The sequence below is a fragment of the Pongo abelii genome, chromosome 9 (assembly GCF_028885655.2).
Source record: "Pongo abelii isolate AG06213 chromosome 9, NHGRI_mPonAbe1-v2.0_pri, whole genome shotgun sequence".
Classification (NCBI taxonomy): domain Eukaryota; kingdom Metazoa; phylum Chordata; class Mammalia; order Primates; family Hominidae; genus Pongo; species Pongo abelii.
In genome coordinates this window covers 128,644,397-128,668,408 of record NC_071994.2, presented here as the reverse complement: position 1 = coordinate 128,668,408, position 24,012 = coordinate 128,644,397, and the positions used below count along the sequence as shown (strand labels likewise).

General features: G+C 47.0%; 2 protein-coding genes across 13 annotated transcripts in view; one reads left to right on the top strand and one right to left on the bottom strand.

Moving 5' to 3' along the window:
* FEZ1 (fasciculation and elongation protein zeta 1) overlaps window positions 1-9,372 on the top strand; it is a 140,101-nt gene extending 130,729 nt beyond the window's left edge. For 6 of the 12 annotated variants that reach the window (XM_054525358.2, XM_063728262.1, XM_063728261.1 and 3 more), the window contains 4 exons: window positions 891-971; window positions 2,688-2,763; window positions 6,541-6,606; window positions 9,012-9,372. In XM_054525358.2, the coding sequence (XP_054381333.1) occupies window positions 891-971; window positions 2,688-2,763; window positions 6,541-6,606; window positions 9,012-9,028 (240 nt within the window). In that variant the 3' untranslated portion in view covers window positions 9,029-9,372. Of the gene's footprint in view, window positions 1-890; window positions 972-2,687; window positions 2,764-6,540; window positions 6,607-7,291; window positions 7,422-9,011 lie in introns of all 12 variants that reach the window. The other 6 variants (XM_054525356.2, XM_054525355.2, XM_054525357.2 and 3 more) reach the window with 2 other exon arrangements.
* A 12,592-nt stretch (window positions 9,373-21,964) lies between these two features.
* The window catches only part of PKNOX2 (PBX/knotted 1 homeobox 2), a gene marked incomplete at its 5' end in the record, with an annotated part of 196,156 nt that continues 194,108 nt past the window's right edge, over window positions 21,965-24,012 (bottom strand). Inside the window, 1 exon segment of the mRNA NM_001134095.1 lies at window positions 21,965-23,964. Coding sequence (NP_001127567.1) covers window positions 23,738-23,964 — 227 coding nt within the window. The 3' untranslated portion in view covers window positions 21,965-23,737.

Sequence of the window (24,012 nt, the reverse complement as noted above, 5' to 3'; positions counted from 1 at the left end):
TGGCACCAGATGCCTTATTGTTCTATTGACAAGATGCCCAAACCCGTGGTTCTCATGGTTCTTTTTTTTTTTTTTTTTTTTTTTTGGTGAGATGGAGTCTCACTCTGTTGCCCAGGCTGGAGTGCAGTGGTGTGATCTCGGTTCACTGCAACCTCTGCTTCCCGGGTTCAAGCGATTCTCCTGTCTCAGCCTCCTGAGTCACCGGGATTACAGGTTCACGCCACCACGCCTGGCTAATTTTTGTATTTTTAGTAGAGATGGGGTTTCACCATGTTGGTCAGGCTGGTCTCAAACTCCTCACTTCGTGATCTGCCCGCCTCGGCTTCCCAAAGTGCTGGGATTACAGGTGTGAGCCACTGCGCCTGGCCACTCATGGTTCTTAATCAGGGGAGCTCAGTAGAATTATCTAAGGAGCTTTTTCAAAATGCCTTTCCCTAGGCTCTATCACAGACCTACGGAATTAGTTCTCCGCATACACATTTTGAAAAAAACTTCCCCCATCAGGACAGTTGCTTTAAGACAGCCTTTTCTGATAGCTGAACATTTTGTTTTCCCCTAAGATCTTTGCATCATGGTTCATCTAAGTTTGACTGAACTGCTTTATTTTTCTATTTGCATGATGGAGGATAAAAGGAGGAAAACTGGGAGATGCAGAGGGGTCTTGTAGCCCTGAGGGACTTACTAAGATAAGATTTCTTGAGACTGTTTATTCTTGCAAAGCTCAGGCTTCAATTCTGGCCTGTCTCTGTAAGCCAATGTCTTACACTTACTGTCTAGTCACAGAACCCTGGGGCGTTATCTGGGACAGCCTGGTAGCTGAGAGGTCCCTGGGTGTGGTGACGATGGAGCAAGAAGCATTTGCCCTTCTTGATTGTCTCTCTCCCCCACAGCGCTTCAGCATGGAAGGCATCTCCAACATTCTGCAGAGTGGCATCCGCCAGACCTTTGGCTCCTCAGGAACTGACAAACAGGTACGCGCAGTTTCCCTGCTCCAAGCTCTCTTCCTAGACTCCTGCAGCTTGGCCTCCCCAACAACGCAGGGGGACAGTGACTCACCAGAATTATCCCAGCACTTATTTAGGGGGTTAGGGGTCCTAACACTTTCTTCTCCTCTTAAGGAGGAACAGAGAATATCTTTTTAAAAGGAGAACTTTTTTTTTTTTTTTTTGAGCTCTAGTGTTCTAGGACATGGGCAAGACTTAAAATTCAACACTGCTTGTAGATCTAAGAATTAAGTTGTTTTAAGGATGAAATGCATTAAAAGGGAGTCCATTTGATGATAGATCCCATCCTAGAGTTTAATTAACTTTCCACCACACTGGATCACCCGCCAAGCCATTCCCACTAAGACTGCCTCTGCAGCTGCCCAGCTCTGGTTTTAACCCATGCTGTGGCTTTTTGTTGGCTCAGTAATTTCCCTGTGACATAGCTTGCATTTCTGGTTATTAAGACAGCATTCACAACTTTTATCAAGCGCCTGCTATGTGCTAAGCTCTGTTGTTAGGCCCTCAGGTGCAAAGGTGAAAAGTCCTGACCCCTGCCCTTATGGAGTGTATAATCTAATAGACATGGCTGGCACGTGAACAGAAAGTTTGAGATGGTGGAATGAGTGTACATGAAAGTGTATATGTTTTAAACATATTTGTAGCTGAATTCTAAGTGCCAGAATTCTAGAACTCTAGAATTCTAGAGAGTCTAGAGAAGGGGAAGAGATTTTAGCAGCATTGATCCCAGTCGTCTTGTTTTATGGTAGTGAGAACTATGGCCTGGAGATTCAAGGCATTTTTCCAAAGCCACACACACTGTCAGTAGCAGAGCCAAGACTAAAATGTGAGCTTCTGGCCGGGCGTGGTGGCTCACGCCTGTAATCCCAGCACTTTGGGAGGCCGAGGTGGACAAATCACCCAAAGTCAGGAGTTTGAGACCAGCCTGCCCAACATGGTGAAATCCCATCTCTACTAAAAATACAAAAACTAGCCAGGCGTGGTGGCAGGCACCTGTAATCCCAGCTACTTGGGAGGCTGAGGCAGGAGAATCGCTTAAACCCGGGAGGTGGAGGTTGCAGTGAGCCGAGATCAAGCCACTGCACTCCAGCCTGGGTGACAGAGTGAGACTCTGTCTCAAAAAAAAAAAAAAAGTGAGCTTCTTAGCTTTGATCTGGAGCTCTGGCACTCACCACCTCAGGCTTCCTTGAGACTCCTTTGACAGCCCACTAGGCCCTGATCCTGGTTTTGTTGTAGGAGCACCTGACATCCAGCAGAGGGAGCAAATCTGACATCAGAGACCCTGGGCGGGGTTGAGGTTCTCTTGCATATCCTTTTTGACAAAAGAGAAACAATTCCTTCTCAAATTGCACTGCAAAGAATAAGAAAACATAATCCCCTTGGAGATATTCTCTGCTCTCAGTCTGAAGGAGAAAAAGCTCCCCAGGATTCCTAAATAACAGAGAAGTTTGTAGTGTAGGAAGAATCTAGAAGTTGGGTTGGAGAGAAATGTGGGAAAGTCTTACTTTTAAAGAGACATTCCCTAAAGATGGGGAAGAAGTTCTGAAACAGTGATGTACCAGTGACCATGAATGTTTCAGAGAAGGTCAGATTTGCAGCATGTGTCTTAGAGAAAGGCTAAATCTCAACCCAGAGGAAGCATGTCTTCTGTCTCAAGCCTCCTGCGTGCTGTTTGTCTTGCAGTATCTGAACACAGTCATTCCTTACGAGAAGAAAGCCTCTCCTCCCTCAGTGGAAGACCTGCAGATGCTGACAAACAGTGAGTTCCTCTTGTTCTCAGCCAGATCAGCGGCTCCTTTTTCTCCCTTCCTGCCTGTACGTCGTACCTCCGTGCCGCAGGCCCGAGACTCCTCAAAGCAGGTTTAGATGGGCCAAAATACCCTCCAAATTACTGTGTCACATCCTCCTGCACAGTGTAAAATTCAAATACTCTGCAGTGATAACCAGAGCTGTCTTTTCTTTCTCCTGGTTCCCATAAGGGAAGAGGCCTGCTGGGAAAAAAAAAAAAAAAAAAAAAAAGGAGCTGGTGAAAGAGGTTGGGGTGCTGGTGCAGGGGACTTTTTTGTTTTCCCCTGCAGTTCTCAAGGCTTGGCATCCTCTGCCTTCCTGTTTTCTCTCTCCCTGCAACTTGAGGTTGCCTGGTCGGCACTTGTGCCCCTTGAAGCAGGGCGCCCGGTCTGTGGGCCTGGCTGTATTTTTAATGAGAAGCAAGGTTTCTTGGGTGGGGTAAGGCTGACTGGAAAAAATAGAATCTAGCTTTCCTTCCAGGAAGTGACTGCCTCCTCTCCTCCACTTTGCTCCATTGTCAAATATTAATAAACATTCTGAACTACGAGGGAAAACAGTGTGTAACAAAGAGCCTTTTGTAGACAGTAACTGTTTATATACATCAAACAGTACAACCCCCAAGGGCTGGGGGGCACATGGTGTTAGCCATCAGTGTCAGCTTGGCCCTCTTAGGACGAGAAAAATCCTAGGCTGAGATGTGGTGACAGGCCCAGAGGATCACGAGGGAAATTCCATTTCCTTGGCAACCGTGCCCTGCAGAGAGTGACAGCTAACGAGGCCCCGCCCACTGCAGCCTGTTCTGGAGGGAAGGGGCCAGTGCGGGGCTACTGTATACCCCAGGGGAAGGGAAGTTGAGCTTCTGTTCAGCTGAGGAGGATGGATACCTGCTAGGCCCTGGTGCTGAAGGTGACCAAACGTTTCATTTTTTATCAATTTGGATAATGAAAGCAGGAGGTTCTGGCAAACAGAAATCCTGCCTACATCATGCCTGCATCAATAGACACTACTGTGTCCTTGAGAATCAGGAATTTTAAAATCAAAGTACAGTGACTTGTCCTTAACTCATTGTAAACTCCTTTATTTACATAAATATGCACGAAGTGTTATTTTTTTAAGGGAGAAAATAGAGATGAACTGACATTTATAGATGTTTGTGTTTTCACACAAGTTACATTTGGAAAGTAATTTGGACAAATTATGAAGGTTGATATATGTAAAGTATTCTATCATAGCTCAAAAAAGTAAATAGCTATTAATTTGTTGCAGATACCCATTCAGGAATTCAGTGTGAAATCTTTTCATTTTAATTAAGAAACAGACTTTTTTTCTATTTTGAGTGGTTTTGTTTACATTTTTTAAGTTCATTAAAAAAATTATACCTAGAGTATATCCATCATTTAGACTACTTTGGAAATAAGGAAAAGCAAACAAAGAAAAATAAATAACTCATTGTTCACTCCACTATGGTTACTATTTTGGTGCTTTTCAGCCATAATATTTTGTATCTTTTCTATATAGTTGAGATTATACTGGCTATAAAATTTTGTGTCATGATTTTAGTCACATTAGTTAACACTTTGTTAATGTTCTTTTTATGGCTATCTCTTCTACCATGTGGATATGCTACGTTCCAACATTTTATTGCTTTTAGAAAAAAAACTGCCATCTTTTCTGAATACCAATTCTCCTATAGGTTATGAAGCCTCTCTTTTTTGGCAGATCCTCATATGAATTTGTGAACAATGCCTCTTCTCTCTTCTGCTCTTTGAACCAAGTACATAGGCCAAAGACCAGCTCCTGCGACTAGCCAATCCTTGTAAATTTTAGATTTTGGAGATTAATTTAGATACATATTGGCAAGTGCAATTATTGTATTTTTACGTGATCTTTCTGGTGTGGCATTTAGTCTGCTTATGCTCAGCTGCAAAGTATTCTTGACAACTAAGCTGAAATGAAAGCATGTCTAAAAATGCAGAAAAAAATAAAACAGGCCGAGTACGGTGGCTCACGCCTGTAATCCCAGCACTTTGGGAGGCTGAGGTGGGTGGATCACCTGAGGTCAGGAGTTAGAGACCAGCCTGGCCAACACGGTGAAACCCCCGTCTCTACTAAAAATACAAAAAATTAGCCAGATGTGGTGGCGCATGCCTGTAATCCCAGCTACTTGGGAGGCTGAGGCAGAAGAATCGCTTGAACCCGGGAGGCGGAGGTTGCAGTGAGCCAAGATCGCACCATTGCACCCCAGCCTGGATGACAAGAGTGAAACTCCGTCTCAAAAAAAAAAAACCCAAAAATCCCAGAAGAAACCAGGACCGCCTAGAATCCACTTAAGCTGAGATGAATACATGTCTAAAGATACAGAAGAAATAAAACAGAAACAAACCAACCCCTCAATGGCCTCAGTTTGAGTCTCTTTTTCTGGACCTGGCCACTGACTCACGCCACCATTGGATTTTCTTCCTCACTCACTCCTAATTCTTGGATTCAAGTTTCATTACCCTGTCTTGAAACTAGGCAAGGTAATCAAAGGAGGACAAGGATATCGAAATGAAGTGGGAATCCCACTGTTGCAGCTGCCTCCTGACCCTAGCTATCAGTGCCAGTTGATCTTTAGTGTTTTCTCGGCTTACAAAAGTAATATATGCTCATTGAGAAAAGCCAGACCCCACAGAAATGCAGCATAGAAAAGAACATCCCCTATTGTCTTACACTTAGAGATAACCACTTAACAGTTTCATGTATTATTGTTCTAGATTTTTTTCTATGAACATTAGCATTTAATTATAAAGTTAATACATGTTCTGTAACCTTCTTTCTTCACTGATAACTATGTCTTGTACATATAGCTCTCTCTTATTTTGCTTTTCTTCCTCTTTTTTTTTTTTTTTTTTTGTAGAGGCAAAGTCTTGCAATGTTGTCCAGGCTGGTCTTTTTCTTGTTTTTGAGACAGAGTCTCACTTTGTTGCCCAGGTTGGAGTGCAGTGGCATGATCACAGGTCACTTTGGGGGCCAAGTGGGGAAGACTGCTTGAGCCCAGGAGTTCAAGACCAGTCTGGGCAACATGGCAAGACCTCATCTTTACTTAAAAAAAGAAAAAAAAATTAGCTGGGCGTGGTGGCACGTGCCTGTAAGTCTCAGCTACTTGGGAGGCTGAGAGGGAGAGGATTACTTGAACCCAGAAGTTTGAGGCTGTAGTGAGCTGAGAACATGCCACTGCACTTCAGCCTGTGTGACAGGGCGAGATCCTGTCTCAAAAAGAAAAAAGAAAAGAAAGTCACCAATAGGTCCACTACCTAGAGACAAACACTGTGGCTCTTGCTCTGTTCTCCTCTATCACCATGTGCAGGTTTGTTACAGGGGCATATTGCATGATGCCTCTCAAGTAGTTTGGACTACAGGCATGTGCCACCACACCCAGCTATCTTTTTTTTTTTTTTTTAATTAGAAATGAGGTTCTGCCATGTTGCCCAGGCTGGTCTTGAACTCCTGGGCTCAAGGTCTGGGTTACGACTGAACCTAAACCTGTCACCCAGGTAGTGAACATAGTACTGGATAGGTAGTTTTTTAGCCCTTGCCCCCAGAATGCTGACCCTTGATAGAGGCTTCTAGACTTTTGCTCAATAGTCAATAAATGTCTGGTTCCTCTGAATCATTTCTCTCTCACTCTGGGCTGGTGGGTCATGTGGCCCTAGAAGCGAGCCTCATTACCAGATGGTATCTTAGCTCCTCTCTCTCTCTCCTTTCCTAGTTCTCTTTGCCATGAAGGAGGATAATGAGAAGGTGCCTACTTTGCTAACGGACTACATTTTAAAAGGTAAGAGCAGCCCCAGGCCTCCTGGAGCAGAAGGAGTTCTCTGGAGCTCCTGCTCCAGTTAGGGAACCTTCCCAGCTTGCCCATGCCAGAGCAGAGCAGGCAGGGGCCAGGGAAATCAGGGACAATTGTGAGGCTTTGCAGTAATAGGTTTTCCCTTTGGGTGTTGCCAGGAAGCCGCAGGAGGAGATTCCATCACCCCCGAGTCACCAGAGTGACTTTCCTTGGAGCAGCAAACCAACAAAGGACTTATTGTGAAAATTCTGCACAGTTTGGGCTACTTAGTATTTAGTTGGGAAAAATAAAGCCTGATGATAGTTTAATACTTTTCAAGCACTTGAAAGGAAGCTGGAGACATAATTGACTACACCCTTTCATAACTTTTTAACCTTGTCTTATGGAAACTGGTTGTACATACAAGAGTAGAGGAAATGGCATAATACACTCTCAGGTACTGATGAGTCGGCATCAACAGTTATTAAGTCCCGGCCGGACTTATTTCATTTACGTCTCTACCCAACTTCTCCCCTCCCATGTTATTTTAAAGCAAATCTCTGTCGTAGTTTTTCATTCATAACTATTTCAGTATGCATTTCTAAAACATAGGAACTCTTGAGGAAAACATAGCCACAATACCATTTCACAACTAAAAATAATTAAGAGTTTCTTTTTTTTTTTTTTTTTTGAGATGGAGTCTCGCTCTGTCACCCAGTCTGGAGTGCAATGGCGCGATCTCAGCTCACTGCAACCTCCGCCTCCTGGATTCAAGCAATTCTCCTGCCTCAGTGCCTCAGCCTCCTAAGTAGCTGGTATTACAGGTGCCTGCCACCATGCTCAGCTGATTTTTGTATTTTTAGTAGAGACGGGGTTTCACCATGTTGGCCAGGCTGGTCTCAAACTCCTGACTTCAGGTGATCCACTCACCTTGGCCTCCCAAAGTGCTGGGATTACAGGCATGAGCCACTGTGCCCAGCCAAGAGTTTCTTAGTACTGACTATCCAATCAGTATTCCCTGTTTTTCCCATAAAGTATTTTTCAGTTTATTTGTTTGAATCAGGGGCCAATAAAGATCAGTATGTTGCAATTAGATAATAATATGTCTCTTACATCGCTTTGATGTATATAGGTTCCCCTTTTCTTTCTCTCTTCCATTTCTTGAAATGCATTTGTTGGAGAAACTAGGTTGTTTGTGCCATAGAATTTCCTCATTGTGGATTTTTGCTAATTTCATCCCCATGGTCTAATTTAATATGTTCTCCTGTCTTCTTTATTGCCTGTGAACTGATAGAACTGGAAGCCTGATCAGATTCAGCTTCAGATTTTTTGATAAGCACTACATTATAGGTTGTTGTAGGTTTCCAGACTTCCATGGGGTGACATATTTTGTCTGATTGTCTTTCCTTTTGTGATGTTAATAGTCATTGAGGATTGCTCACTGTTTAGATCTATTATTTTATTGTTTTTTGTCCTGCATGCACACAAAACTATGTACAGTTGCAGAGGGACCATATTTGTGGGACCTATAGTTAAGAAACACTGAGCTATAGTGTTTCTATAAGGATCAGAAGGACTAATCTTAAATTTCAGCAGGAGGAACTTAGAGTAAACATTAAAAATAACTTGTCCAGCCTGGGCAACATGGTGAGACCTCGTCTCAATTAAAAAAAAAAAAAATCAGCCAGGTGTGGTGGTGTGCGCCTGTAGTCCCAACTACTCAGGAGGCTGAGGTGAGAGGATCACTTGAACCCAGGAGCTGAGACTGCAGTGGGGGCTGTGATCACACCACTGCACTCCAGCCTGGGTGACACAGCAAGACCCTGTCTCAAAAAAAAAAAAAAAACACACACACAAAACAAAACAACAACAACAACAACAACAAAACACAACAAACCATAGAAAGGGTTTGTGACTCAAAGATTTTAAAAGAGCAGCACATTTCTCAAAGGAGGTTCTCAAAGGAGGATTATAGAAACAGGTTATATAAATTTGGTAGTCTGAGGGCTAGACTTTACCCCTCATGATCCACTGAAATGTCAATGAATTTGTACAGGTAATTAATATTTACTAAGCCCTTGCCACATGCCTCTCAACAGCCCTGTGGGGTGGGCGCAGGTGCATTCTATTGTACTGATGAAGAAACAAGCATGGAAAGGTGAAGTGAATTTCCCTAAGGTCATGTACTTAGTAATGGCCAGATCCGGGATTTGAACTCAGGCCCTGGAGACTACACGCTTAGTTATTATAGCCAGCAACCACCTGCCATTGTCTCTCCCTTATTCTAGGCACTAAGTGGGGCATCACCACTCAGGAGCTGGTGTGACTGCTCTCAGCTAGGGCTATCCTGGGCTCGGAGGTCCCGACCTGCAACTGTGTTCTGACCGCTCTCCCCTCCTCTCTTCTCATTGCAGTGCTCTGCCCTACCTAACCTTGCCCTTTGGAGCAGCCTCGCTGCAGGAGGTCACTGAGCAAGAGTCATTCCATCACAGGGACTGCATGACACCACGTAACCTCCGACATGTATTTAAACGTGTATAGCTTAACCCGGATTAAACATGAGCAAGCGCGCGGGGTCCTTTGCCGTTGGCTTCTAGTGCTAGTAATCATTGGATGCATGATGGGGCAGGGCCGGTGATGGTGCCTTCTCCTTGCTGGTGTCAGGAGAGGGGAAGGCAGCTGCTTTCACCGCTCATTACGTAGTCTGGCTCCAGCCCTCAAAAACAGCTTATACTCTACGACTAATTTTGAAATAAAACCTTCATTTAATTAATATCCTTCATGTGCTTTGGAGTGTGATGTCCATTAGCTCTCTGCTCCAGACTCTAGAGACGGGCTGTATAGCGCCGGCCTGTGGCAGCCAGTGCTGTGTTTAGGGACCAGGCGCATGCCCTGTTGTGGGTCGTGGTGGGATCCTGGGACACAGTGGGGCTGCATATGGTATAGGCAGAAGGAGACCCTCCACAACCTCAGTTTTTGCTGCTCAGCCACATTCAAGGGAGCTGCACCAGGGACTGCAGAAAGGAGCTGGTCAGAGTGGGTGTGAGACCGGGGTGAGTGTGCAATTAGCAGATAGAAAGTGGGCCTCATGGAGGAGCCACACAGCTGCAGACCTCCTGGTGGGATGGCCAGGCTGGCCCTAGAGACCCTCCCCAGGCCCTCCATTGGGACCTGGAGGCTCAGGGCCTGCGGGGAGTCAGCTCTGCTGAGCTTTCCCAATGTAGGGGACTGCAACTTGTTTCCTGTACTTGACGAGACCACCACTCCCTGTTTGTCCCCAGTGACCCCTGGCAACAGTGTCCTTTGACTTTGCAGTGCTGTCCCCGGCCCTTCCCGCGGCCCTCCATGAACAGCAGCTCTGACTCCTCGCACTGTCTCCAGCATTGATGGCAGGCAGCTGCCAGCCTTGACCAACCAGCAGGCGAAGGTCTCCTCGTATCCCAGATGCTGGCTTGATCTCACCACAATCTGAATTCTGTTGGCTTCCATCTTCTGGCTTGAAAGACATTGAGCCTGCCAATTCCCATATCCTCCTCTGAAAGCAAAGACTTGTACTGGGCACTTGTTGTAGCCTGCACTGGCTTCATCGCGCATTAGCACACATCACGGCATCCCCACATGTAAACAGGTACTAGTGTGATCCTGATTTTGCAGAGGAGGAAACCAAGCAGCAGAGATGTTCAGTAGCTCGCCCAAGGCCGTGTAGGAAGTGCTAGAGTCAGGCTGGCATTTAGGTTTCTTATCCAGTGAGACTTCCATTGATTCCCAGGAGTTTAGTGTCTGCCTGAACTAAGCATGCCACAGAGAAAGCCATACTTTATCGCATCAACAGCTCCACAGAAGGCCACAGAATCTGTCTAGGGGACACAGAAGGCACTCCCAGTGCCTTGCCTCCCTTCCTGGGCCTCTGCTTTTCTTTTCTTTTTTTTTGAGATGGAGTTTGACTCTTGTTGCTCAGGCTGGAGTACAATGGTGCGATCTCAGCTTGCCGCAAACTCCGCCTCCCACGTTCAAGTGATTCTCCTGCCTCAGCCTCCCGAGTAGCTGGGATTACAGGAATGCAGCACCACACCCAGCTAATTTTTTATTTTTAGTAGAGATGAGGTTTCTACCTGTTGGTCAGGCTGGTCTCGAACTCCCGACCTCAGGTGATCTGCCCTCCTTGGCTTCCCAAAGTGCTGGGATTATAGGTGTTAGTCACCGCGCCTAGCTGGGCCTCTGCTTTTCCAGAAGCAGAACACTAGCAATCTTAGCTTGGGGTGACGGAGACTTATCCCACCAGGAAAACTGCTGCAATGCCTAAAGCTCTAGTCCAGGCATCTGCCCAGAGCAGAGCTTCTCCATAGATAGAGCCCTGGCTGCCACAGGAGCATGGAAATGGCAACTAGTCCTGTGACAAAAGGGCATGGATTCAGTTCTGCAGTTCACTGGTGCTAAGGCTGAACATGCCCAGGGTCATTAGTGGTGTGAGGTCATTAGCAAGTTTAGCACTCTGCCGGTGATGGGGTTTTTCACCAGCCTCAGCAAAGGGGAAGCAGCGAATTCCTGAGAGCTTTTCTTCCTGCCTTGGATTTGTCAGATCTGGGTCAGCCACTCCTTTCCCCCAATTTATCCTGCCAGCAGGTGTCTGAAGCGGCAGAGACAAGCTAATCAAAGCTGCTGGCAGTTAAAAATAAATCTCGAGTGTCAGGGATACGCTCTGGCTAGGAGGGCAGGCTGAAAACAGTGGCTCCTCCTTTCTCTCTTGTTTGTCCATCTATCTGGAGTTTAAGGGGAATATGAAATCAATTCCTCATGGTTTTGCACTGCCCTTCCCTGTGTTCTTCCTACTCAAAGTGTGCTTTCCAGGCCAGCAGCACTGACCGCACTTAGAAGCTTGTTAGAAATGCAAAATCTCAGGCCCCACATCAGGCCTACTGAGTCAGAATTTGCATTTTAACAAGGTCTCCCTTTAAAAGGGAGGCAGCTCTTCTCTTAAAAGGAGCCTGGGTTTTGTGCCTTGAGTTCAAATGCAGCTGTACTACATATTAAGCTAAATCTCCCTGCAACTTGTATTTGCATCAAGGATTGGAGAAGCTCTGCGCTTGGTTTTCAGAGTTGCTGAATCCTTGACTCTTCAATGCTGAACCTAGGGAATTTGTGAATAGTGTGATTATCAGGTGAACCCAATTGTCTTCCCTCAGCTTTTCCCTCTTCTGGTCTTTCTGGATTGTAGAAACCTCAGGGAAGAGTCCCAAGAATTAACTGATTTTCAGGCTCGAGTCAATCTTGATTGCAAAACTCAAGTCCCGTCTAGGATGTCCGCACTCCGCAAAGTGTATCAGAGCCACGGTCTGCAGGGAGTCCTCCTAGGTAGGTCAGAGGTCTGTCTGGCAAATACAGCCTATAAATGAGGTATGTTCCCATCAATTAAAGGATTTTGCTAGGCCTAGTCTGGTCAAGTTCTGGTAAGAAAACTCCACCATAGGGCCGGGCGTGGTGGCTCAGGCCTGTAATCCCAGCACTTTGGGAGGCCGAGGCGGGCAGATCACTTGAGGTCAGGAGTTTGAGACCAGCCTGGCCAACATGGTGAAACCCCCTCTCTACTAAAAATACAAAAATTAACCAGCTGTAGTGGTGCACGCCTGTAGTCCCAGCTACTTGTGAGGCTGAGGCAGGAGAATCGCTTGAACCCAGGAGGCGGAGGTTGCAATGAGCTGAGATTGTGCCACTGCACTCCAGCGTGGGTGACAGAGCAAGACTTTATCTCAAAAAAAAAAAAAAAAAAAACAAAAAAACACCATGGCATCAGAGGCCAGCCTTTATTTATGAGTAATTGAAACAAATGATCATGCGGGAAAAACTATTTTTCAAATGGAATATTCCAACAGTCTCTATCCTTTCATCTCTACTTCAGGAGACCAATATGATACTTCAGAAAGAAAACCCAAAGGGAGCATTTTGTGACCCTAAGTTTGTGGGACAAATTGGATTTTTAAAGTTAAATAAACCCTTTTCATACTTGCTGGACTAATGTCTGGAGAATGACTATCTTCCACGGGTGGTCAGGGAAGAAGGGATGGAAACCGTTAATGAGAAGACCTGGTCCTCCAGGTGTCTTAGGGTTAATTATAACCCAAGTCTTAATGGACTTCACCGAGTCCATGCCCAAGCCTCTTTTGAGCACCCACTATGTCCCAGGCGCTCCCACCACAGCCCGGTCACTGAGAGGTTTAGGGGTCTCATCAGAGGTCAAAGGCAAAAAGCACCCCAGGACACCCAGCTTTCTTTGCAGCAGAAGCAAGAAATGGGGAGTGGCAGCCTCGTTTCCAGGGAAGCCAGGAGAGGTGACTCTCATCACCCAGTCAGCCTCCGTAATTAGTATGCGTGGAGAGGAAAGTAATTAAATGCTACTCTTGGAGAAGAGATACTTGTGTTCTTGATGGCACCTGATTATTTATTTCCTTGAGAGGATGAGAGAATGGTCATTAGGGTTTCTGTCTGAGCCTGAGGTTTGCTCTCTTCCCTTCATCGGGGAAGGGAAGCCGAGGCTACTCTGCTCACTGGGAAAGTGCTTTGGTTTCTTACTAATGCCTTTCTTCTAAAAGAACAATAAGCCACCTTAGCCCACAGCCCAGCAGCTCTGCACCCCGCCCAAGCCCTCATGCATATTCATCCTGCTTCAAAGAGCACAGCATGGAATATGCAAATTAGCCAGGCAGGAGCTGGTTGGCATTTTGATAATAGCTTTGTCTGAAAAACCCCAGAGACACATGCACATCTAGTTTCTCTCTTTCTCCCTTTCTCTTTTCTCTACCCCTGTGTCCTGCTTCTCACTCTCTTCCATTCCCAGCCTCCCAGAGAACAGGAAAATGAATCACAGAACCAAAGAAGCAAGTTATGGAGGAGCCCGGTGTCTCTATTCCAGTCCAGCGTATTCCACTTCTGCCCCTCCTCTCTCCTCCTTCAACAGAGTCGTTTTATTTTTTCCTACCAAAGTGTTGCCTGATCTGACAACATCCCAAGGCTTCCGGCTTGTCCTGTGCTCTCCGTTGACTCCCCCGACTCTTGCCTGGGGACCCATTCTACGCCTGTGTCTCAGGGATTAACTTCCTTCCCTTTGTCTTTCTTCTTCCATCTTCCAACCTGTTTTGCCCTTACTCTCAGCAGTCAAGGCTAAGAACCTAAGAACCTCGCCTTGCTTTCCAAGCAAGAAAGGAAAGGAATCAGCTGCACAGATCAGGAGAGAAGGTTTGGATATCAGCTGTCATCACCGATAGGTCACTGGGACTCAACATTTCCTGACACACACCAATTTCCAAAACACATCTGCACAACCATCGCCAACAGTGCCAACGGCGGTGCTACTGCCCCCTCCTTTATCCCAGCAGCAGTGTCTCCTTCATGACTTGCTTCCTGACTCCCTCCCATAGCAGAGCTACTTGAATAGTATGAAGAGGATTTTCTTAAGTTCAGATGACATGAGTCCTGCTCCTTCTCCCCGAAATGCAGATGGTCAAGTCAGGAGCTGGTGGAGGACAGAGTAGGTGCTCTGCTATGGGAGAAGCAGGCTGGGGTTTGAAGCCCACATCCTTGGATGCTGTTTCATCCGGGACCTTGGAGGAGAAAGGCATAGGCAGGTGCAGGGATACAAGCACTTCTTGGGATTTGAAGACAGAGGGGGCCTCTCTCCTTGACTCCAAAGGCCAGCCTGGGTCAGCCAACGATTGGGGAGGCAGCTTATCTCCTAAAAGGATCATGGGCTTTGTGCCTTGAGTTCAAATCCAGCTCTAGATACATATTAAGCTAAATAATTTTTTAGAAAATTAATTCCTCTGAGCCTTGGTTTCCTCATTTAAAAAATGGGAATACTAATATTAATAATACTAGTAATTCTCCCACAGTTGTTTTAAATAATCTTTAGTGTCTAGCATATATGCTAAGTGCTCAATGAAGTGTGACTTTTATTTTTTCCTAGTAAACTTTGAAAGCCATAGAGAAACTGCTGGTTCTGTTGCCTCTTTAGCCTTGGGGATGTGACCGTTTTTCAATTCAACAGGCACAAAAAACCCGAAAACAAAATCAAAACAAGACAAGTACAGCCTGTTGCCCTAAAACGAGCTTTTTTTGGTCTGTTTTCTGAGATGGGGTTTTGTAGTTTCGCTTGTCACCCAGGCTGGAGTGCAATGGTGTGATCTCGGCTCACTGCAACCTCCGCCTCCAGGGTTCAAGTGATTCTCCTGCCTCAGCCTCTTGAGTAAGTGGGATTACAGCTGCTCGCTACCACGTCCTGCTAATTTTTAAAATATTTTAAGTAGAGACGGGGTTTCATCATGTTGGCCAGGCTGGTTTCGAACTCCTGACCTCAAGTGATCCACCAGCCTTGGCCTCCCAAAGTGCTGGGATTACAGGCATGAGCCACCATGCCCGGCCTAAAACCAGCTTTATACCTACCCTTTATGCTCATTAAATCCTGCTTAGTGGTAGCCCAGGGAGCCCTGGTACTTGCGGATTCTGGAACTAGCGGCCTGCAGGTACATCTGGACAAGAAGACAAAGTGAAGAGGCAAGAGTGGGAGTGTATTCTGGCTTCTCAGCAGGTTCATTCAAGGGAAGGGGTGGAGGAGGGATAGTGAAAAGTCACATTTATTTTTGAGCTTAGAGAACAGACTCTATTTCCACTGGCAAAGAGATGGGTGGGTTCACAGAAGAAAAACACGCAGACCACTGCAGACATGCTCAGGGAAGCCTCCTGTGCTTTATGGATAGGCAAGACAGGTGGGAACATGAGGATTAGTTGAAGAGGTTGGAGAAAGGTCCTGTAGATCTCCTGAAATGCTGCTCCTACAAATTACGTAAGCCCTGAAGACCACAAGTATGCAGTCTGGAGGGTTCCTACATATTCCCTCTGTCTGCAGAAGGCAGAGCTCAGATCACTGAGTGGAAGTTGGAGGGATCAGTTGGCTCTGTGTAACAATTTCGCCTTCTTTGCCCTGGGAGGTAGTGGGCAGTGTAAGGTAAAGAGAAATGACTTTTTTTTTTTTTTTGAGACAGGGTTTTGCTCTCTGTCATCCAGGCTGGAGTGCAGTGGCATGATCATGGCTCACTGCAGCCTCAGCCTCCCGGGCTCAAGCAGTCCTCTCACCTCAGCCTCCTGCGTAGCTGGGACTACAGGCATGGGCAACCATGTCTGGCTACATATATATTTATTTTTATTTTTGTAGATATGGTGGGGGGGGGGTCTCACTATGTTGCCTAGGCTGGTCTCAAACTCCTGGGCTCAAGCAGTCCTCCTGCCTCGGCTTCCCAAAGTGCTGGGATTACAGGTGTGACCCACTGTGCCTGGCCAGGAGATGACAATTTAGTATTCCGTGGGCAGGGTTCCTATATGGCATGGGTGAGTTAGGATTACTGGCCCACAGTACCCTTTTCAGGGCTGAGAAATGATTTTTTTTTTTTTTAAACTCTAGACTTGGATTCTTGTTAAGACACAAATTCAGCTGAGACGAGCAATACTGACAGCATCAGGTATTTTCCACTCAGAGCGACTCACTGCCGGTCCTTTTGTGGAATCCGGTTGAGAATCTCTGGGGTGCTATTAAAAATGCACCTACCTGTGCCCCACCCTGTGAGTTTCTGATTCAGTAGATGGAGAATAGAACTTGGGCGCCTGTAACTGAAGCTTGCTTAGCAATTCTAAAGTGCACTGCAGCTGAGAAGCCCTGGGTTAGGGGCTGGAGGAGAGATGAAGACACCATTGGGTTGGGAGGTGGGGAAGATTCCATCATAACAGAGCAGTTATTTAATATTTCACCTCCTTCCAAAATGTGTCCCCACACGAGTCACAGTGTTCTCCAGTCGAAAAGGAAGCAAGACGTGTGAAGCTGTCTGGCTGTTGGAAGCTGGGCAATGATGTCAATGTCAGCTTCTCCAATAGGGTGGGTGGCTTCCAAGGAGAGCAGCTGCATTCCCAGGAGAGGCTGAGAAGCTGCTAAGCTGTCATCCACAAGACTAGTTTCATGGACTATCAACCGAAAGGGCTCCTAGTGCTGTCTCCTCTAATCCTCTCAATATGCACATGAGGGAAGTTGTTTCAGATGGTCCCTGTGTGTAAGGGAAAGTTATGGGCAGAATCTCAACTACATCCCGGGGAGCCCAGTGTTCTTTCCTGTGCAAAGGGGTCGGGGAGGTCCACAGATGGGCAGAGATGGCCTTAAATGAATTTGGTAGAAGAAAAATTTTGCAATACATCAGTGGAAACACCTAGAATTTCTAGAACCTAGAAATTCACAGGAATAACAGGTGGATGTGAGGTATACACACCTGTAGTAGATTCTTTGAATAATAAGATGAGAAAAATGTGAAAATGAAAAGGTATAATGAGATACACATAACTGAAGGGAATTGTCTTAAATGGCTGATTGTAATGAGATGTACATAAATTGTAAGGCTTGTAATGAAATGAAAAAAATCATATTCTTGCCTGATAATACTGGGTGTAATGTCTATACCAGAAATAAGTTGTCTCAGTGCGTTGAGTATAATGAGATGCACATAATTTTAAAGAGCGTAATGAGATGAAAAATAAATCAAACACTTGTCTTAAAATGAAAGATGTACTAAGATGCACACACCTGAAGGGCATTGTCCTAAATGGGTTCGATTTAATGAGATGCATTTAATTTGCAAAGGGGCTAAATGAGATCGGCCCAGAGAGAGGCTGAGAAATAAAAAGTATAAGATACGCTGGAAAGTGGTATAATAAAACCTGCCTCATCTGTGGGATGGAAATAAGGTGCCAAAGTGGAAATGGAGCATGTGAGGTGATCACCATTCTGTCAGTCCTCGGTGCTCGGTCCCTTGGTCTGGGATGCTCTGCAAAATTCATCATCCTTTGTCCCTCATAGGTTACCAGGCACATAGTGGGCACCCGGGAATTTGTATTGAATGAATCACTGGCTTGAGGGTGGTAGTGTATCTGGCTAAAGGAAGTTAAAGGAGCAGCTATAAAGCAAGGAGCTTCAAAAGACAATTAACAATTATTTTCTTTTTTTTTTTTAGTTTTTATTTCTGAGACAGAGTCTCACTCTGTTGCCCAGGCTGGAGTGCAGTGGCGCTATCTTGGCTCACTGCAACCTCCGCCTCCCAAGTTCAAGCGATTCTCATGCCCCAGCCTCCCGAGTAGCTAGGACTACAGGTGCGTGCCACCACATTTGAGTAATTTTTGTATTTATAGTAGAGACAGGGTTTCACCATGTTGGCCAGGCTGGTCTCAAACTCCTGACCTCAAGTGATCTGCCTGCCTCAGCCTCCCAAAGTGCTGGGCATGAGCCACCGTGCGCGGCTGACAATTGAAAACTATTTTCTGAGAGCAATGCTCCTCCAAGTCTTTGGGCATCTTGCCTAGCTATCTGGGGCAAACACCGGTTGTGGAACCTACGTTGTATCTATAACAAGCAACCCTGGTGATTTTTATGCCTCTAGCCTCATTGTTGCCTGGGGAGGCGAGATAGGCAGAAAATGTATGAGTGAAGATATCTGGATACGAGACACAGGTATACTTTGCAATGAAAGGTAAGAGTACCTTTATGCCCACAAACAAATACATTCTCTTCAATATTTTGTACCAAAGGCAGGGCCCTCCCTCTTGGACTATCTTGTTTTCTTACTCTTTTTTTTTTTTTTTTTTTTTTTGAGATAGAGTCTTGCCCTGTCACCCAGGCTGGAGTGCAATGGCATGATCTCGGCTCACTGCAACCTCCATCTCCCGGGTTCAAGCGATTCTCCTGCCTCAGCCTCCCGAGTAGCTGGGATTACAGGTGCGTGCCTCTATGCCCGGCTAATTTTTGTATTTTTAGTAGAGACGGGGTTTCACCATGTTGGCCAGGCTGGTCTCGAACTCCTGACCTTATGATCCACCCACCTTGGCCTCCCAAAGTGCTGGAATTACAGGCGTGAGCCACTGCGCCCAGCCCTTCTTACTCTTGATGGATTAATGAGTAGAGATAAATATTTCCCTTCTTAAAAACAACCACTTAGATATCGCAGCGAAAGGAGGTTAAAAAAAAGGGCATGGGGGAAGCTTAACTAAGCCACCAGCCACCCAAATAGTGACAGCCAATAGTAAATGGGCAATGAACCCTCAGCCTCAGTGTTGGGGAGACCACAGGGCTGCAAATGTCCTGATGACACAGAGAATGTGTCTTAGGGGGCAGCAGTTAATTCAACTACACTCAATCATGGCCAAGTGGGATTATATAGGTCCCAAGTCGCCTGATTGCCCGATTTTTCAGGAGAAGCCAGGAATCTGATTTTTTAATGTGTAACCTTCTAACTTTTAAATGTTGGCACACAATTTTTAAAAAAACAATATATGGCTCAAAACAGGTCTGAAAATTGAGCTTAACCTGAACCTCACAGTGGAGCCGAAATCTTCCTGCTTTGCAACTCTGAATGAAGAAGTTTGAGATCTCTGTGTTAAGGATGAGATCATAGTTATAGCCATTACAAGGATGCTACGAGCACTCTTTCAGTCTCAATCTTTTTCTTTTTTCTCATGTGTATTCATTTTAAAATAGTAGAGATGCGGGCAGGTAGGGGGTCTCACTATGTTTCCCAGACTGGTCTTAAAATCCTGGGCTCAGTGATCCTTCCACCTTGGACAACCAAAGTGTTGGGATTACAGGTGTGAGCCACCGCACCTGGCCCAGTCTCAGTTGTTTCTAGTAGAATGTAAACTCCCTGAAGTAAGGAACTCGGTCCTTGTTAGCCACAGGTGTATCCTTGTAAAACAGTGCCTGGGACAGAGTCGGGGCTCGATAAATGCATGCTGAGATAATGAATGACTCATCAGGAATGAATTGAGCAGGCTGCAGTGTGGTGGTCATTGCCCTCCTGGGGCCCCATGCAAGGCAGGAGAGGGGATCCTTTGTCAAGGAAGTTGAGCTCTGGCCACCAACTCCCATGGGCAGGATCTCTGAACTTGAAAGGTCTTTCCTGATGGGTCGGGGGGTGGGGGAGAAGTCAGTCTGAGAGTTGCCAGAGCCCTGATATCAGAGTTCTGTTTTGGGGTAAAGGAAACCTTCCCCTGCTCCTCACCCTGTCATCCATCTCTTGTATTTCCACAGGGATTATGGCGTGTCTTTTCCTTGGGTTAGGTAGCATTTGAGTCATGCACAGAGAGAGGTTGTTGGCTCCTAAAAACACAGCTACCTACATCTCAAGTGATTTCAGAAACCCCTTTTCAGCCGGAAGTGGTGGCTCACACCTGTAACCTCAGCACTTTGGGCTGTTGAGGCAGGCAGATCCCTTGAGCTCAGGAGTTGGAGACCAGCCTGGGCAACTTGACAAAACCCCATCTCTGCAAAAACAAAACAAAACAAAAAATTAGCTGGGCCTTGTGGTGCATGTCACTAGTCCCAGCTACTCAGGAGGCCAAGGCAGGATAATCACTTGAGCCTGGGAGGCGGAGGTTGCAGTGAGCCGAAATTGTGCCGTGGTACTCCAGCCTGGGTGATGGGAGTGAAACCCTGTCTCAAAAATAAATATATAAATAAATAAATAATAATAATTTTAAAAGGCCGGGTGCAGTGGCTCACGCCTGTAATCCCAGCACTTTCGGAGGCCGAGGCAGGTGGATCACCTGAGGTCCGGAGTTCGAGACCAGCTTGACCAACATGGAGAAACCCCCATCTCTACTAAAAATACAAAATTAGCAGGGTGTGTTGATTCATGCCTGTAATCCCAGCTACTTGGAAGGCTGAGGCAGGAGAATCGCTTGAACCCGGGAGGCAGAGGTTGCGGTGAGCTGAGATCGTGCCATTGAGCCGAGATTGTGCCATTGCACTCCAGCCTGGGCAACAAGAGCGAAACGCCATCTCAAAAAAAAAAAAAAAAAGAAACCCACTTTCAGTTGGCATCATGGTTGAAAAGCTGGCTGGCAAAACTTGATAGAAAAACTTAGCGGGGAGAGTGTAGAACAGGCTACTCTGCAATTTCTCTAGAATAGTGTTCCCTAAAGTGTTTGGTGGAATATTGGTATAACTTGAATAGCTATTACTTGAAAAAAGGGAGGTGAAGCAAATCTGGGAACAATTGAAACAAAGTTAAACAGGTTTCTTTCCTGTAGGACTTTTCAGAGCCTTTAGTATAATAATGTGCATGATGAAACTCTACTAACAAAATAGAATATGCCGTTAATCTTAGGCTAATTTGGGCATGGATTTTTTTTTTTTTTTTTTTTTTTTGGTAGCATATCTTTCAACAGTGTGTTCCTTAGAAACCACTGTCTTAAAGGACTGTTGTCTTCCCAGCTCTGGAGGTGAGGTTCCAATCATCTTGCAGTTCTTAAGATTTTCTTCCTCTACCCAGAGAGGCGGGGTTTCTGTTGAGTTTGCAGAACTCTCTCCAGGTGTGAGGAGCGGGAGGGAGGTTGGGCTCCCTGAGGGCAGTGATGCAGGGAACTCTACCAGAGCTGGTCAGAGCCCACTTTGCCTGTGTAACCAACCACTGGCTTCCCTGTCTTCCAGCTGGCCATGGGGTGACTGTCAGTACGTGCAAACTCTCTAGCATTCCTGAACGTGAACAAGGCACTCCCCTCCTGCTTCTAAACAGATGCCCCAGACCTCTCAGCAAGTGTGGCTAAGGAAGGTACCCTCTCGTCTGGAGGTGACAAGAAGGCCTGCCTCTCACTTCTGTGGGGAGATCAGCTGCCCGAGTTTCTTCTTGCCTGGGGGATTATGGTGCTGACCCCTGGGATTCAAGGCCGAGAATGGAGACGGGAAAGCAGAAGGCTTTGAGGGAGGTGGAGTATGGTGGACAAAAGGGACCAGATTCATGGCTTCCGCTGTAGTGGGGGAAGCTGTCAGGAGAGGGCAGTGCAGAGCTTCCTTGCCTTCTCTCCCTACCTCTGCCTTACAACTGGCCGCACACAAGTTGAGTGTGCTGAAATCGGCTCTTCCTCCCCAGACCGGGCTGCTGAGCTTACGCAGGACGCACATCTACCTTGTCCCCTTCCCTGGGTAGTCAGGTATGTATACGGAGGCCTCCAAATTTTGTCTGGCCTCGGGTCCCACGAAAAGAGCAAAGGATTGCCACAGCAACCACAGACGGTAGGTAATCAGATTTACTGAAAACGTCTCGGCCACATTCAGTACTGGTTTGGTGGATACATCAGAAGGAGGTTGCATAACATTAGGCAGGTGGAGGGGATGAGAGGAAGAGATGTGGGCACCTGTGTGCCAGTGTGTCCGTGCTGGGGGACGCCTGTCCAGGTGGTGAGTGGAACAGTGGGTGTGTGTGTGTGGTGTGTGTGTGTGTGTGTGTGTGTGTGTGTGTGTGTGTGTGTGTGTGTGTGTCTGTGCGCGTGTTAACAAGAAAAACGAACCAGAAAAGGAAACGCATTTTATCCCACTGCACATTCCAAAAGTCTCACGCCAAAAAAGCTAGACTTTCCTCTATGTATGGCATCAAAAGGGAGTAAAAAATGATTGGATCACCCAGATTATAAATAAGGTTATTTGTTTCTCAAAAATCCCTATTAAAACATTAAATATCAGCTCTTTTGGGGGGAGAAATACATTCATTTCAGGGAGACCTTGGAAGAGTGACCATCCTTTTGCTCTACCCCAACCAGGTGGGGGAGGGGAAGCCCCAGAGGGCCCCGAGGGTCCCCTCCAGTTGAGCCAGGTAGCCACTCACATCCTGCCACTGAAGGAGATGGCTAATGCACAATTTACAAATGAAACTGCACGTCCATTAAATTAAACCCAATGGAAAACACACGTGTGACCTGTCCTGTCATTCACAGCCATGGGGTGAGACAGAACGAGAGGAGAGCGTGCCAACCAAGGGGGTATGGAAGGTGGGTGGGAGGGTATGTGTTAGGGTGGACAGTGGAGAGCCTCCTCCTCTTTCCAGGAGCCCCAGTTCCTCCAGGGCTGTGGACAGCAGGGTTAGAACAGCAGGGTGGATGGGGTGGGTGGGGTGGGCATTCCCACAGGCTCTTGGGTGCCATTCTCTGGGACCTCCCCCACATTTGGGATATTGATGGGAAGAGGGATGTAGCACCTTCTCCAACCCCTGGCTTCCCACTGGACTAGATGCTTTCCAATGTTTCTTCTGCCTTCCCTGAAGGACAGAATGAAGAAAGGAAGCTGGAGGCGGATGGAGCCAGCCTGGGAGCAGAGGGACGGCCGTGGCGACCTGCGGGGTGGAAAGATTCCCAGATAACCTGGTTTCGCCTTCTCTGAAGGTCTATGGAGGGCGTGGAGTGCTGAGGGTGGGAACATCTAGGGTAAAACACCATTGTCCTGTTGTTACAGGAGCTAAGTTCTGTGACCACCTAGGGACAGCTGTGGCCTCAAAGTCACCTCGATATGGCTCCTAGCCCAGGGTCTGCCATCTCCTTGGCTCCTGGAGTCAACCCAGAAGGGACTCCTCTTAACCTCCCACAGGTTGAGCCCACCAGCTTACAATTTGTTTCCAGGAGAGAGTGAAGGGCACTGTGGCTCCCATCCCTCTCTCCCATGTCCATGGTTGCTGTGCGCAGAGACAGGGCCTTGGAGGGATGAGCTGGAGCCCGGTGGATTCCATCCCATTCTGATCTGCAAGATGTGATGCCTCAGGCCCTCCCACTCCTCTGGCCACTGGTTATGCTTTGGGGCTCCCTCCTGCCCTTGAATGTCTGTCAAAGGAGCTGAGAACCTTCTGGGGATGAAACTCAGTCCCCCTTTGTCTCTCCCCTTCCTTCTAAGTCTGCCCCCGGGCAAAGGCCTACTCTGCGAACAGCACCAATCTGCCTCACAGTGCAGGGCTTGTAAACAACTCAAGTCCTTCCGTGGGTGGGGGCCATGGGTGCCATCTGTCCTCAGGGATTTGGTGAGTCCAGATCTCAGTCCTGTCTTTCCATACAGGCTGCTCGACTGGCCCCGCCAAACAGAGTCCTCGGCAGTTCCAGGGAAGTGGGGCTGGGGTCCTCATTGAAGCTCGGTGGTTGGGAAGGAACAGGTGTCTCCTCTGCCTTTCTTCAAGCTACTGATTTGGGGAAGCTAGGGCCCAACTCCCTCAGTGCTTCCTGCCCATGTCCCCTTCCCCCCCACCCTGAAGGCCTCCCGGCGACACTCCTCTCCTGCTCGGTGATCAGTGCCATCTGGGCTGCCCGACTACTCCAGGGAGTCACTGTGTTCCAAGCCCAGGTCGCTGACATTCGTCGTCTGCAGCTCATCGACCTCCTCCTCCAGCTCCTCCTCCTCCTCCTCTTCCATCTCATCCTCATCCTCTTCTTCTGTCCCATCCAATGAGTCATCGTGTGCAGCCATCATAGCCTGCTGCATGGCCATGGTGGCATTGTCTGAGGACAGGGACTGCAGGTTGTCTAAGTTGATGGAACCTGCGAGAGAAATTAAGGGTCAGGACGAGGCAGGGGCTGCTGGTCAGG